The 14,703-nt window shown below is 43.4% G+C and overlaps 1 protein-coding gene across 2 annotated transcripts in view; it reads right to left on the bottom strand.

The window, feature by feature from the left end:
* KLHL12 (kelch like family member 12) overlaps nucleotides 1-5,093 on the bottom strand; it is a 41,719-nt gene extending 36,626 nt beyond the window's left edge. For both annotated transcript variants that reach the window (XM_030818630.1, XM_003264568.4), the window contains exons 1-2: nucleotides 4,907-5,093; nucleotides 2,806-3,045 (exon numbers count right to left, since the gene is read on the bottom strand). In XM_030818630.1, coding sequence (XP_030674490.1) covers nucleotides 2,806-3,000 — 195 coding nt within the window. In that variant the 5' untranslated portion in view covers nucleotides 3,001-3,045; nucleotides 4,907-5,093. The remainder of the gene's footprint in view (nucleotides 1-2,805; nucleotides 3,046-4,906) is intronic.
* Between the last annotated feature and the right edge of the window lie 9,610 nt (nucleotides 5,094-14,703).

Raw genomic sequence — 14,703 nt, 5'->3', positions numbered from 1 at the left:
AGACTTTTTTTTTTTTTTTGAGACAGAGTCTTGCTCTGTCGCCCAGGCTGGAGTGCAGTGGCGCAATCTCGGCTCACTGCCAGCTCCGCCTCCGGGGTTCACGCCATTATCCTGCCTCAGCCTCCCGAGTAGCTGGGACTACAGGCGCCCGCCACCACGCATGGTTTATTTTTTGTATTTTTAGTAGAGACGGGGTTTCACTGTGTTAGCCAGGATGGTCTCGATCTCCAGACCTCGTGATCCACCTGCTTCGGCCTCCCAAAGTGCTGGGATTACAGACGTGAGCCACCATGCCCGGCTGAAGATCCAAGACTTAATCAGTCACTTAGCTAGTAAGAGACAGATATCATTCTTATCAAAGTATTTCAGAAAAAAAAAAGAGAGAGAGAGAGACATAAAACCCAGGTCCTCTTGCCTCAGTCTTGTGATCTTTCAATCAGATGACATTTGAGGAGCATTTCATGGCTGAAGAGAACAAGGAAACCACCTAGTTCAACTACTTTATTTTACAGATCAACCCAGTGAAGTTAGATGCTTCCCAGGGTTTATACAGAATTGCTAAGAGAACTAAGCCTAGAATCCAGGTCTCTGGACTCTCTCCTTTAAACAATTACTCTCAAAAATAAAGACAAAACCATCTAGCATTTCCTTGCCTGATGTCAGTTTTTAAAGAAAGAAATCATTGGGCCGGGTGCGGTGGCTCACGCTTGTAATCCCAGCACTTTCGGAGGCCGAGGCGGGCGGATCATGAGGTCAGGAGATCGACACCACGGTGAACCCCGTCTCTACTAAAAATACAAAAAAAAAAAAAAAAAATTAGCCGGGCGTGCTGGCGGGCGCCTGTAGTCCCAGCTACTCGGAGAGGCTGAGGCAGGAGAATGGCGTGAACCCGGGAGGCGGAGCTTGCAGTGAGCCGAGATTGCGCCACTGCACTCCAGCCTGGGCGACAGAGCGAGACTCCGTCTCAAAAAAAAAAAAAAAAAAAAGAAAGAAAGAAATCATTACTGATGAGAAAAAAAAGAATGAATTTTCAGATAACAAAAGAATAAAGACAGACTATTTTCAAGCTGACAAAAAACAGGATGCACAATATATAATTAGCAATCAGCAGTTCTAGTTCATTTCTTGCTCAGCAGCTGCTGGGTGACACTCTCTTTACCCAGTTAAATTACAAATGCTTCTGATGATCTTGGGTATATCTCATGGAAAACAGTATAGGACAGGGATCTGCCTTGTTATATCACACAAGTTTATTTAAAAATTAGCCTGGATTAGCTGGAATGACCTGTCAGGTTCCTGTTCTCCCTATTAGCCATGTGACTGAGCATTGGCTCATAGTATTTTTAACTATACCAGTTTTAAAATTAGATTGTAGTATATAAAATTCATGCTTCAGAGGCCAAGGCGGCACAAGAGTTAAAAACTGTTCGGGCTTTAGAGTCGGAAAATATAAAATTAAATCCCACCTCTAGCACTTACAAGCCATGGGACTTTGGGCAAGTGATTTAATATCTGAAACCCTATTCCTTCATTTGTAAAATGAGATGGTAATACCTACCCCTAGGGTGAGTCAGATATGCACAACAATCACTAGCACAGTACCTGGCCCATAAAAGGTAGTTATTACCATCATAGAATACGCCTCTCCCATTCTGATCCAGCAGCAATATCTTCACTAAGATGATAGAACTAACTAAAACAAACAAACAAACAAAAAAACTTGTGCTTAAAAAGACTTTTACAAAAGTGTTTTCATAATGAAATATTTCAGGCATACATGTAAGTGTAAATTATATAATAAACAGTGGTGCACCCACAACTGAGCTTTGAAAAAATAAATCAAGATAATTTATTTAAATCTGCTCTTAAAATGAGACTTGGGATCTTGAAAAACAAAGACTTGCAATGTTCTTTTCTGTTCAGCTTTCTAAGAATATTCAACACAATATATTCAACAGCCTTACTCTACATTTCAAGTATTTTGTCAGGCAATTACTAAGTAGTGTTTCTTAATACTTTGTGAGCACTACCTGTATTCTCTCAAGCCAACATTTTCCTAATTCCCTTTGTTAAGTGCTTATGAGTTAACTTCTTTTTTCAGATTATACACTCTATGCTTGTACAGCTATTCATTAAAAATTCTTCTTCCTTTCATTTGAAGTTATCCTAAAATCTACACTGATTTTCTTCACATATTGTTAGGAGGAGTGGGATGCGGTTTGAATCCTACTCCTCTCTCCTTCCTTTCTCCTTATCCCTCTGGTATTCACTTAAAAATTTTTAAACTTTAGAAGGAGAAAAGGCTGGGTGCAGTGGCTCACACCTGTAATGCCAGGTGTGGCCACTCTGGGAGGCCAAGGCAGGAGGATTGCTTGAGCCCAGGAGTTCAAGACCAGCGTGGGCAACATAGTGAGACCCTGTCTCTAGAAATAAATAAATAAAATTAAAAACAAAAAAAGGAGGAAAATTGGAAGACAAATTTAAGAAATAGTAAAATCGAATAGCTGACATTTGTGTGTTTTACTACATATTACACTATTCTAAGCACTTCGTATGTTATTTCATTAAAAAATCTTCACAACAACCTTAATAACCATGTGTTATTACATATTACTATTATCCCTAATTTAAAGATGAGGAAACTAAGGCATAGTCATCTAAGTGGCAGATCTTATCCAGAATCTGCCAAAACATCACAGTGTAAAAATTCACAATTATATCAAACTTCTACTATTTTATTCAGTTAAATTAGACAACTAGAGTTCCACGGGAGTTTCATTTGTGTGGGGCTAATTTACTACTTACCTCAGTAGTGAACATGGCACAGAAGTAATCACTACAGGCAGCCAGCACAATCCGATGGGCAGGGAAGTCTTTCTGCTCTACTCTCAATGTCACATCACAGAGGGTATTGCTCTTCCTGAGGGAGTTCATTGAATTGAGGATGGATTTAGCGTGAGTATTTGTCATTATGTCTTTGGGGGCCATAATGCCTCCCATAAAGCAGTGCGGAGAAAGAACAAAATGGGTCCTTGGATTCTGCAACTACAAGAGAAAAAAAAACAATGAGCATATTCAAAGAACTAGGGAAACTGAACATATTTAATTAGCTTTACAAATTAAGAACCTAAGAGGCTTCCTCAAACCCAAACATACACAAGTTGAGGGCACTCCTATGCCTGGCATCACCACCAACCACTATCTAGCCACTATCTAGTCCATGTAAAAGTTCTCTCTTCTTCCTCTGAATTCCTCTATCACGGAGTGTCCCTACCACTTGACATTTATTATGATCAATGCTGAAATGTAAGTAGAGATAAACAATATATGCCCTGTAAATCTTGACAAGGTTCTTGTCTCAAATGATAAGCTGAAAATATAAAATTTCTTAAAGGTGTTATATCATTACTATTTAATGTCCTTAAGTAGATAAGTATTTAGAGGGTGAGGATCCTGCTTTATGTATGCTTTCTATCCTAGAAGTTGCACAGTAAATGTTTAGAATTTAATGTAAGAAAAAGTGTATATTCAACTTCAACTTAACAGCAAGAAAGGCCAGTCAGTAAAAATAAACTTTTTTCTAAAGAAGTATCCAAATGATTATGTCTGATGACTTCCAAATATATCTGGATTTCTTCTTAAAATAAAACTTCAGGCCGGGCCCAACAGCTCACTCCTGTAATTCCAGCACTTTAGGAGGCTGAGGTGGGTGGATCAGTTGAGGTCAGGAGTTTCAGCCTGGCCAACATGGTGAAACCTAGTCTCTACTAAAAAAACAAAAAATAGCCAGGTGTGGTGATGCACGCCTATAATCTTAGCTACCAAGAAGGCTGAGGCCCGAGAATCGCTTGAACCCAGGAGGTGGAGGTTGCAGTGAGCCAAGATCACACCATTGCACTCCAGCCTGGGCAACAGAGCAAGACTCTGTCTCAAAAAAAAAGAAACTTCAATTGAGGACCCATTACCTACACTGAAGAGTGGAAACCATGCAAGTTATCGATGGACTTACACTTGCTTAAGATATTGAAGCTCTTCAACAAGAGGGTATTCCTACTCTACATCTGTAAATGTCCATTACTGTTAACGAATCGATATTGGAATCCAAAACTTTCTGAAATGATCCAGGGGAAAGGAAATCAAACTGTGGTCTCCAAAAGTCCACAAGTCACAATTAATCTTTCAACAGGAAAAATGAGATCCTAAATTCTCATCTACTTCTGTTTATAGTTGGCATTTTACTCTATAAGCACTATAGATAATCCCTCCAACAACTCTGCAAGACCCATTTTACAGAAAAGGGGGTGATTCATCAAAGCATATGTTTTTCAAAAAGACTTAAGTCAACTTAGTTTCAACTCTAGGGGTGTAAAAAGAGTCTGGAACAAATGTCCATTTACTGTGAAGACAGCCTGGGGGGTGTTTTATCGTTTCCGTGTCAAAATGACAGTAACCCCGGTGCAGAGTGGTCTTCCTTCTAGGGGATTCCTGCCTCAACACTCCAAGTCTCAACATATCCTTCATCCTTACCCTTCTGAAGTGACCTATTTTCTAGAACTTCCGTTAACATCTGAATAGAGGGATTCCACTTCGGGAGATTCGGGGCAGGGAATGGGTAGTAAATTCGGGAAAGACTAAATTCTAGAGAAGGAAACGAAGTCCTTCCTCCTGATACCACCAGGCATATGGCCGGTACCGGCAGGTGGAGGCATCGGAGAGGGGCAGTTCAGGGGGAGAGCTGAGAGGGCGACCGAGGCCAGATGCCCCACCCCCCGCCAGCCTTCCTCCTCTGTCGGGCATGTCTCCCATTCCGCCTTGCAGAGAGACCAAGGATGGGGGGTAGGGCCATAACCCGGAGTTGACGGACAGGAAGGGAAGGGCTGACTGCCATCACTTCCGCGCAACTCACCTCCGCTCCCGAGCACACACAGCCGCGCCGGGCCCGTCCCCAGCCTGTGGGGATGGAGTGGGGCGCGGGGCCAGCAGGCGGCTCAGGAAGAGCCGAAGCGCCGCCGCCGCCGCCTCGACCCGGAAGCTCTGGAGGCTCTGGAGCCGTCCGGGTCTGGTCCCTGCGTCCGCGCGACGTGATGACGCAATGCAGCTGGAGCACCGCCCTCCTCCCGCTCCAGAGTCTGCGTCACGTGAGGAGGTGAGGAGGTGGTGTCACGTGACCTGTCAGTACCCTAGTGCGGGGCTTCTGTACGCTGCTACGAAGCCGAATTACAAAAAGGTCGGGTGGGCAGGGCATGGTGGCTCGCTCACGCCTATAACCCCGGCACTTTGGAAGGCCAAGGCGAGCGAATTACCTGAGCTCCGGAGTTCCAGACCCGCCTGGGGATCACGGCAAAACCCCGTTTCTACAAAAAAGAAAAAAAAAAATTAGCCCGCACCGCGCCTTTAGTCCCAGCTACTCGAGAGGCTAACAGGAGGATCACTTGAGCCAGGCAGCAGAGGTTGCAGTGAGCCAGGATCGCCACTGCACTCCAGCCTGGGCTACAGAATGAGACCCTGTTAAAAAAAAAAAAAAAAAAAAAAAAAAAAAAAAAAGTCCGGGCGTGGTGGCTCACGCCTGTAATTCCAGCACTTTGGGAGGCCGAGGCGGGTGTATTACTTGAGGTCAGGAGTTCGAGACCAGCCTGGCCAACATGGTGAAACCCCATTTCTACTGAAAATACAAAAATATTAGCCGGGCGTTGTGGCACGCGCCTGTAATCCCAACTACTCAGGAGGCTAAGGCAGGACAATCGCTAGAACCCGGGAGGCGGGGCTTGCAGTGAGCCGAGATCGCGCCACTGCACTCCAGCCTGGGCAACAGAGCGAGACTCCGTCTCAAAAAAAAAAAAAAAAAAAAAAGGCCGGGCGCGGTGGCTCACACCTGTAATCCCAGCACTTTGGGAGGCCGAGACGGGTGGATCACGAGGTCAGGAGATCGAGACCATTCTGGCTAACACGGTGAAACCCCGTCTCTACTTAAAATACAAAAAAATTAGCTGGGCGTAGTGGCGGACGCCTGTAGTCCCAGCTACTCGGGAGGCTGAGGCAGGAGAATGGCGGGAACCCGGGAGGAGGAGCTTGCAGTGAGCCGAGATCGCGCCACTGTACTCCAGCCTGGGCGACAGAGCAAGACTCCGTCTCAAAAAAAAAAAGAAAAAACAAAAAAAGACTGGATGTTGTGGGGTCCGGCAGGGAGCCTGGGAATGTATCTACTGCTCGGCGATTGGCTGAGCCTGAGTTCCTCCCTACCGCTCACAAGGCAAGACAGACAGAGAGAATTTCAACACTTAATATGCCAAGCATCTGATTGCAGCAAGTATGTTTTACCTTCCGGGTGCTGAGGAACTTTTTGACATCGAGAAAACCCACAGAGGCCTCAAATTTCTTCACGTCCATTGTCCACAATGGCCTTTTCGGACCGAACAACGCTGCGGCGAGAATCCTCTGAGCCTTGCGATCCACGGACCTCAGTATATACTCTACATCATAATGGGCCCTGTCATCACCACTGAATTGATTCTAAGGAAATTCTAATTGATTCAGGAAATTCTAATTTATTTTGGTGCACTTATCTTAGTGACTGAAAAGGCAAAAAGGTTAATTAGTTCAGCTCATCTGAATGTATAGACAAATTGTGTTTGGTAATACTATTTTCCTCTGTGAGCCCTTCGATTCTTTTTTTTTTTTTTTTTTTTTTTTTTTGAGACGGACTCTTGCTCTGTCGCCCGGGCTGGAGTGCACTGGCGCGATCTCAGCTCACTGCAACCTCCGCCTCCCGGGTTCAAGCGATTCTCCTGCCTCACTCAGCCTCTCCGAGTAGCTGGGACTACAGGTGCGCACCACCACGCCCGACTAATTTTTGTATTTTTAGTAGAGACGGTGTTTCGCCGTCTTGGCCGGGCTGGTCTCTAATTCCTAACCTCGTGATCCGCCCGCCTTGGCCTCCCAAAGTGCTGGGATTACAGGCGTCAGCCACAGTGCCTGGCCCTTTGATTCTTAAGAGTACTAAAACCATAGCCAAGTGGGTAGCATTCTAAATTTACATTGTGTCCCCATCTTCCATATCATACCTTCCCGATCTAAAACTGTCCTTGACTCACACATTGTAGAGAAAGATGCAAGATTGGTATATTATTGGGGGCATTTTGGAAATATTCGTCGATTTTAATAAAATTTTCCTGCACGTACACTTGTGCACATGTAAAACGATATATGTACAAGATTGTTAACTGTAGCATTGTTTGTAGATTAGATCGACAACAACCTTAAATGTCCATTAGTAGGGGACTGATTCAATAAGGTATAGTACATCCATAAAATCCAATACCATGAAGCTGTGAACAATTTATATACTCTATTATTGGTGTAAAAAGGTGGAAGACATATTCATATTTGCTTGTGTATGTGTAACATGTATTTGAAAAGACAAAATAAAGTGGTAACCTTGGTTTCTTTGGGGAAAAGAACTGTTTGGTTGTGAGACAGAGTGGGAAGGAGATTTTTGCCCTTTGTAATTTATTTTGCCTTTTGAATTTTGCATCATGTGAATTAAAAATAATGGTCAGAGCCTGGTGTGGTGGTGTGCACCTGTTGTCCTATCTACTTTGGAGACTGAAGTGGGAAGATTGCTTGAGCCCCAAAGTTCGTGACCTGGGCAACATAGCAAGAGCACGCCTCAAAATATATTTCTATGTTCAATTTTTTAAAAAGTAAAAATAGGCTGGGCACAGTGGCTCACGCCTGTAATCCTAACACTTTGAGAGGCCGAGGCGGGCGGATCACCTGAGGTCAGGAGTTCCAGACCTGCCTGGCCAACATGGCAAAACCCCGTCACTACTAAAAATAAAAAAATTAGCCAGTCATGGTGGCGTGCGCCTGAAATCCCAGCTACTCGGGAGGCTGAGGCTGGAGAATCGCTTGAACCCAGGGAGCAGAGGTTGCAGTGAGCTGAGATCACGCCACTGCACTCCAGCCTGGGCAACAGAGCAAGGCTCCATCTCAAATAAATTAATTAATTAATTAAATTAAAAGTAAAAATAATTCCTTGTTTTCAGGATGTAAAATAGTACTTAAGTGATATTGCCTAATTCCTGGTTGCTAAATCAAGGATTTTTCCAAATATGAGAAGCAACTTAACAAAAGAGGCTTTGTTTAGAGTATGCCCACTCCTTTTATTCACAAAATAAAAGATGGAGAAGCTGTTAGCAAGATTATCACCAAAGGAACAAGTTCAGACTTCTGACTTTTTTCTTCTTTATTTTTTCCTCTTTCTTTTTAATATTTGTGGGTACATAGTAGGTGTATATATTTAGGGGTACAGAGGGATTTTGATACAGGCATATCATGTGTACTAATCACATCGTAGAAAGTTGGGTATCCATCACCTGAAGCATTTATCCTTTGTGTTACAAACAATCCAAGTATACTTTTAGTTATTTCAAAATGTACAATTCAATTATTATTGACTATACTCACCCTGTTCTATCAAATACTGGGTCTTATTCATTCTTGCTACTTTTTCCGTACCCATTACTCTCCCCACCTTCCCCCAACCCCCACTGTCCTTCCCAGCCTCTGGTAATCATCCTTCTACTCTCTATCTCCATGAGTTCAATTGGTTTGATGTTTAGGTCCCACAAATAAGTGACAACATGCGATGTTTGTCTTTCTGTGCCTGGTTTATTTCACTTAACATAATGACCTTCAGTTCGATCCATGTTGTTGCAAATGACAGAATCTTATTCTTTTTAATGACTGAATAGTACTCCATCACGAATAAGTACCACATTTTCTTTATCCATTCATCTGTTGATGGACACTTAGGTTGCTTCCAAATCTTAGCTATTGTGAACACTGCTGCAACAAACATGGGAGTGCAGATATCCCTACGATACACTGATTTACTTTCTTTCTTTTTTTTTTTTGAGACAGTCTCGCTCTGTTGCCCAGGCGGGAGTGCAGTGGTGCGATCTCGGCTCACTGCAACCTCTGCCTCCCAGGTTCAAGCAATTTTTCTGTCTCAGCCTCCTGAGTAGCTGGGACTACAGGTTTGTGCCACCACGCCTGGCTAATTTTTGTAATTAATTTTTAATTAATTAATTTTTTTAATAATTTTGTATTTTTAGTAGAGACAAGGTTTCACATATTGGCCAGGCTGGTCTCGAACTCCTGACCTCGTGATCTGCCCACCTCAGCCTCCCAAAGTGCTGGGATTACAGGCATGAGCCACCACACACAGTTGATTTACTTTCTTTTGGGTATATACACAGTAGTTGGATTGCTGGATTGTATGGTAGTTCTAGGTTTCGTTTTTTTTTTTTTTTTTTTGAGATGGAGTCTCGCTGTTGCCCAGGCTGGAGTGCAGTGGCGCAATTTCGGCTCACTGCAGGCTCCGCCCCCCGGGGTTCACACCATTCTCCTGCCTCAGCCTCCCGAGTAGCTGGGACTACAGGCGCCCACCACCACACCCGGCTAATTTTTTTTTTGTATTTTTTTAGTAGAGACGGGGTTTCACTGTGTTAGCCAGGCTGGTCTTGAACTCCTGAACTCGTGATCCACCTGCCTCGGCCTCCCAAAGTGCTGGGATTACGGGCGTGAGCCACCGTGCCCGGCCTCTAGGTTTAGTTTTTTGAGGAGCCTCCAAACTGTTCTCCATAGTCATTGCACTAATTTACATTCCCACCAATAGTGTACAAGGGTTCCCTTTTCTCCACATTGTTGCCAGCATTTGTTATTGCCTGACTTCTGGATAAAAGCCATTTTAACTGGGATGAGATGATATCTCATGTAATTTTGATTTGCATTTCTCTGTTTAATTATGTTGAGCACCTCTTCATATGCCTGTTTGCCATTTTTATGTCTTTTTTTGAGAAATGTCTAAATATTTTGCCCACTTTTATTTTTTAAATATTTATTTATTTTGAGACAGGGTGTTATTCTGTCACCCAGACTGGAGTACAGTGGTATGATCTCGGCTCACTGCAACTGCTGCTCCTCTATGCCAGGCTCTAGTATTTTGTTAAGAATGTTTGCATCAATATTCATCAGATATGTCGGTCTGTAGTTTTTTTTTTTTTTTTTTTTTTTTGATTTTTTTTTTTTTTTCTTTTTTTTTCTTTTTTTTTTTTTAATGTGTCTTTGTCTGGTTTTGGTATCAGGGTAATACTGGCCTTGTAGATTGAGTTTGGAAGTATTCCCTCCTCCTCTATTTTTTGGAACAGTTTGAGTAGGCTTGGTATTACTCTCATTACAAATGTTTGGTAGAATTCAGCAGTGAAGCCATCAGGTCCCAGGCTTTTCTTTACTGAGAGACTTTTTATTACAGATTTGATCTTGTTACTTCTTACTGGTCTGTCCAGGTTTTTGATTTCTTCATCGTTCAATCTTGGTAAGTTTTTTTTTTTCTTTTTAAAAAGAAAATGGATGGCTTATAGAGATATGTTAGGCTCTCCCCTATATTTTGATTTACTGATAGGAAAAGGGGTAAAATCAGACTCTTAGCTTTTATTCTTCGCCTTTCTTTAATCCAAGCTCATCAGTGTTTTTGTCATTTGTTCTGTAATGCCTAGCACATAACAGGTCCTCAAGTATTTAGAAAGTAAGTGAATGAACCAGAAGTATGCAATTAGAGAAAGAAGGTAATAGTTACTTGCTGCTAGTTAGCAGTTCTGACAAAAGCAAGGGAAGAGATTGAAAACAGGAGCAAAAGGAATTTTTAAGTGATCTGAGTCTTTAGAACATGAGCTTTAAATGAGAATGACCTGGATTCAAATACTGGCTCCAATCCTGTCCATCACATTAGGAAAAATTATTAGTTTCATGGAGGGATCTGAATTTGCAGCCACTAGTGTTGAACTGGAAGGAAACCTAGAGATCACACCTGATGTAAGTCCATCCATTTTCTAGATGAGGCAATAAGCAGATTCATAGCAGCTGAAATCCAGTGTGGTCCTCAAACCTGTTAGGTGCTAGGCACTATGGAATAAGTAAATGACAAGCACTGATGAACTGTGATTAAAGAAAGGCCGAGGCGGGCAGATCACTTGAGGTCAGGAGTTCAAGACCAGCCCTGGCCAACATGGTGAAACCTCATCTCTACTAAAAAGACAAAAATTAGCTGGGCATGGTGGCATGTGCCTGTAATCCCAGCTACTTGGGAGGCTGAGGCAGGAGAATCACTTGAACCCCAGAGGCGGAGGTTGCAGTGAGCCGAGATTGTACCATGGCACTCCTGGACAACAGAGCGAGACTCTGTCTCAACAAAAAAAAAAAAAAAAAAGGAGGTCAAGAATGAAAGCTGAGAATCTGATTCTATCCCTTTCCTATTAGTGAATGAAGAACTAGGGGAAAGACTAACTTATTTTCTAACTGCACTTACTATGTATTCCACAGAGTCAACGATATAAAATGACGTACCAAAAGTACCAAATAGGTGCCCAATAAATGTTATCTCTTAGATCCTCTTTCCCTGATCTTGTCTAGTAAAGAGAAATGAAGAAACACACATTAGGTTGTTTTTTAATTTATTTTATTTTTTTAAGAGATAGGCTCCTTGCTCTGTCACCTAGACTGGAGTGCAGTGGTGTGATCATAGCTCACTGCATCCTCCAACTCCTGGACTCAAGCAATCCTCCCACACACACTAGGCCTTCTCAACAGCTGTGGATCTCATTTCCTTATCTAGAAAATGGAGTCGGATCAGATATGATCCCTAGGTTTCCTTCCATTTCCTATACTAGCGGCTGCAAACTCAGATGCCTGCAGGGGCCAGCAGATGACTGCACTGAGACCATCACTCTAGGTAGGGACCATGATGAACTGGAGAGCACCAGCCTTCTATAAAGGACATACATAGCTGCTTTTGAGCAGCAGTTGATTGCTCTCACTGTGCAAGGCCAAACATGTCTACAGATGTTTTTGATGTACAGGTAATCAGTTTGTGACTTCTGCCAACAGTTCCTTAAGCATTTTTTAAGACTTAAAATGGTTTTGGATTAAACATATAAAACGGCCGGGCGCGGTGGCTCACGCTTGTAATCCCAGCACTTTGGGAGGCCGAGGCAGGCGGATCACGAGGTCAGGAGATCGAGACCACAGTGAAACCCCGTCTCTACTAAAAATACAAAAAATTAGCCGGGCGTGGTGGCGGGTGCCTGTAGTGCCAGCTACTCAGAGAGGCTGAGGCAGGAGAATGGCGTGAACCCGGGAGGCGGAGCTTGCAGTGAGCCGAGATCGCGCCACTGCACTCCAGCCTGGGCGACGGAGCAAGACTCTGTCTCAAAAAAATATATATATATATAAAACACTCATTGCATAAAGGCAGTAAGTATCACATGATCTTAGGCACAAGGATCACGTAGGTGCTCACCACCTAACTTAAAATACTTTTTTTTTTTTTTTTTTTTTTTGAGACGGAGTCTTGCTCTGTCGCCCAGGCTGGAGTGCAGTGGCTCAATCTCGGCTCACTGCAAGCTCCACCTCCCGGGTTCACGCCATTCTCCTGCCTCAGCCTCTCCCAGTAGCTGGGACTACAGGCGCCCGCCACCACGCCCGGCTAATTTTTTGTATTTTTTAGTAGAGACGGGGTTTCACCGTGGTCTCGATCTCCTGACCTCGTGATCTGCCCGCCTCGGCCTCCCAAAGTGCTGGGATTACAAGCGTGAGCCACTGCGCCCGGCCCTTTTTTTTTTTTTTTTTTTTTTGAGACGGAGTCTCGCTCTGTCGCCCAGGCTGGAGTGCAGTGGCGCAATCTCGGCTCACTGCAAGCTCCTCCTCCCAGGTTCACGCCATTCTCCTGCCTCAGCCTCTCCGACTATCTGGGACTACAGGCGCCCGCCACCACGCCCGGCTAATTTTTTGTATTTTTAGTAGAGACGGGGTTCCACCGTGGTCTCGATCTCCTGACCTCGTGATCCGCCCGCCTCGGCCTCCCAAAGTGCTGGGATTACAAGCGTGAGCCACCGCGCCCGGCCAAAATAACATACTTTAAAGATTCTTAGTCCTTCAGAGGTAAACATTATTCTAAATTAACATTCCCTCTTTAAAGTTTTTACCATGTTTGTATCCTTAAACCTATCATTAATTTAGCAAGTTTCTTAATTTTACATACATGCAATTATGCAAATGTATTCTGTTGCTTCCCTCCCTTCCTGCCGATCTTATTTCTAAGGATCAACCATGTTGTTGCTTGTCACTGTAATTCATTTTCACCAGTAGTGTTTCATTATATGAATACACCAAGATATAGTTTTCCATTCAACAGTTTTGGACATTTGGCTTGTTTGCAATATTTTGCTACTACAAACAGCTGCAATGAACCCTTTGGTACAAGCCAGGTTTTTCAAGAGCAGTGTGTTTCAAAGCGTGAGTAGTGACCCATTACTGAGTCATGAGAACAATTTAGTGGGTCAGCCAGCACTGTTTTTAAGTGAAGTAACCTAGGGTAGATATCAGATGCATTTCATATTGTATAGTGTCGTTTCACGAAATGTTTGAATGTTGTTAACATGTATACACTCTGTGTGTGTCCACGTAAAGTGGTCCTGCCAATGTATACTTCCACCAGCAGCATCTGGTCTGCTCCACATCTGTACCAACACTCAATATTAGGCTTCTAATTTGGTTTCAGTCTGGTTGGAGTGAGACAGGTTATCATTTTGGTTTTAATTGACATTTCCCTGGTTACCACTTGAGGCAGAGAAACTTTTCCTGTTGGTGTAGGTGGATTATTTTTTTAAAAGGATCATTCGTTCTTCCATTGTAGAAACTTGACCCTTGACGTGAACCCAACTTTAACTCAAGAAGACTGCCCTTAAACTGCCTGCATTAGCTGTGAAGCGATTACTGCTATCTTGCACTATATAATGAACAGAATTCATGTCAGGTTGAGTACAATTCACAATAGCACCGAAAAGCATGGAATGACCCTGGATGAGACAACCTTAGGCAACATGGGATATATATCCTTAAACTTTGGGATGTATTCCAACACTTTTGATAATCTTCTAATTATTTTTACTATACTTTTTCTTTTGAGATGGAATATCGCTCTGTTGCCCAGGCTGGAATGCAGTGGCATGATCTTGGCTCACTGCAACATCCGCCTCCTGGGTTCAAGCAACAAGTAGCTGGGATTATACGCACCCACCACTGTGCCTGGCTGATTTTTGTATTTTTAGTAGAGACGGGGTTTCACCATCTTGGCCAGGCTGGTCTTGAACTCCTGACCTCATGATCCACCCACCTCAGCCTCCCAAAGTGCTTGGATTAAAGGCATGAGTGACCGCATCCAGCCTATTACTATTATTTTTTGAGACAGTCTTGCTCTGTTGCCCAGGCCAGAGTGCAGTGGTGTGATCTCAGCTCACTGCAACCTCCACCTCCTGGGTTCAAGTGATTCTCGTGCCTTAGACTCCCGAGTAGCTGGGATTACAGGTGCCCACCACCACACGAGGTTAGTTTTTGTATTTTTGGTAGAGATGGGGTTTCACCATGTTGGCCAGGCTGGTCTCGAACTCCTGGCCTCAAGCAATCCACCCGCCTCGGACTCCCAAAGTGTTGGGATTACAGGCACGAGCAACTGCACCTGGCCCTGAGAATCTCCTAATTATTGAACACTACTATAGCATACTGATTTCTCTAACAAGATGGTCTGTTCTTTCCAAATGGCTCTATGAAAAAAAAAAATTTAAAAATGTAAAAAGATAATCCATG

The sequence above is a fragment of the Nomascus leucogenys genome, chromosome 9 (genome assembly GCF_006542625.1).
Source record: "Nomascus leucogenys isolate Asia chromosome 9, Asia_NLE_v1, whole genome shotgun sequence".
NCBI classification, from domain to species: Eukaryota; Metazoa; Chordata; class Mammalia; order Primates; family Hylobatidae; genus Nomascus; species Nomascus leucogenys.
The sequence above is the reverse complement of the archived record's forward strand: the minus strand, read 5'-3'. Positions and strand labels throughout refer to the sequence as shown.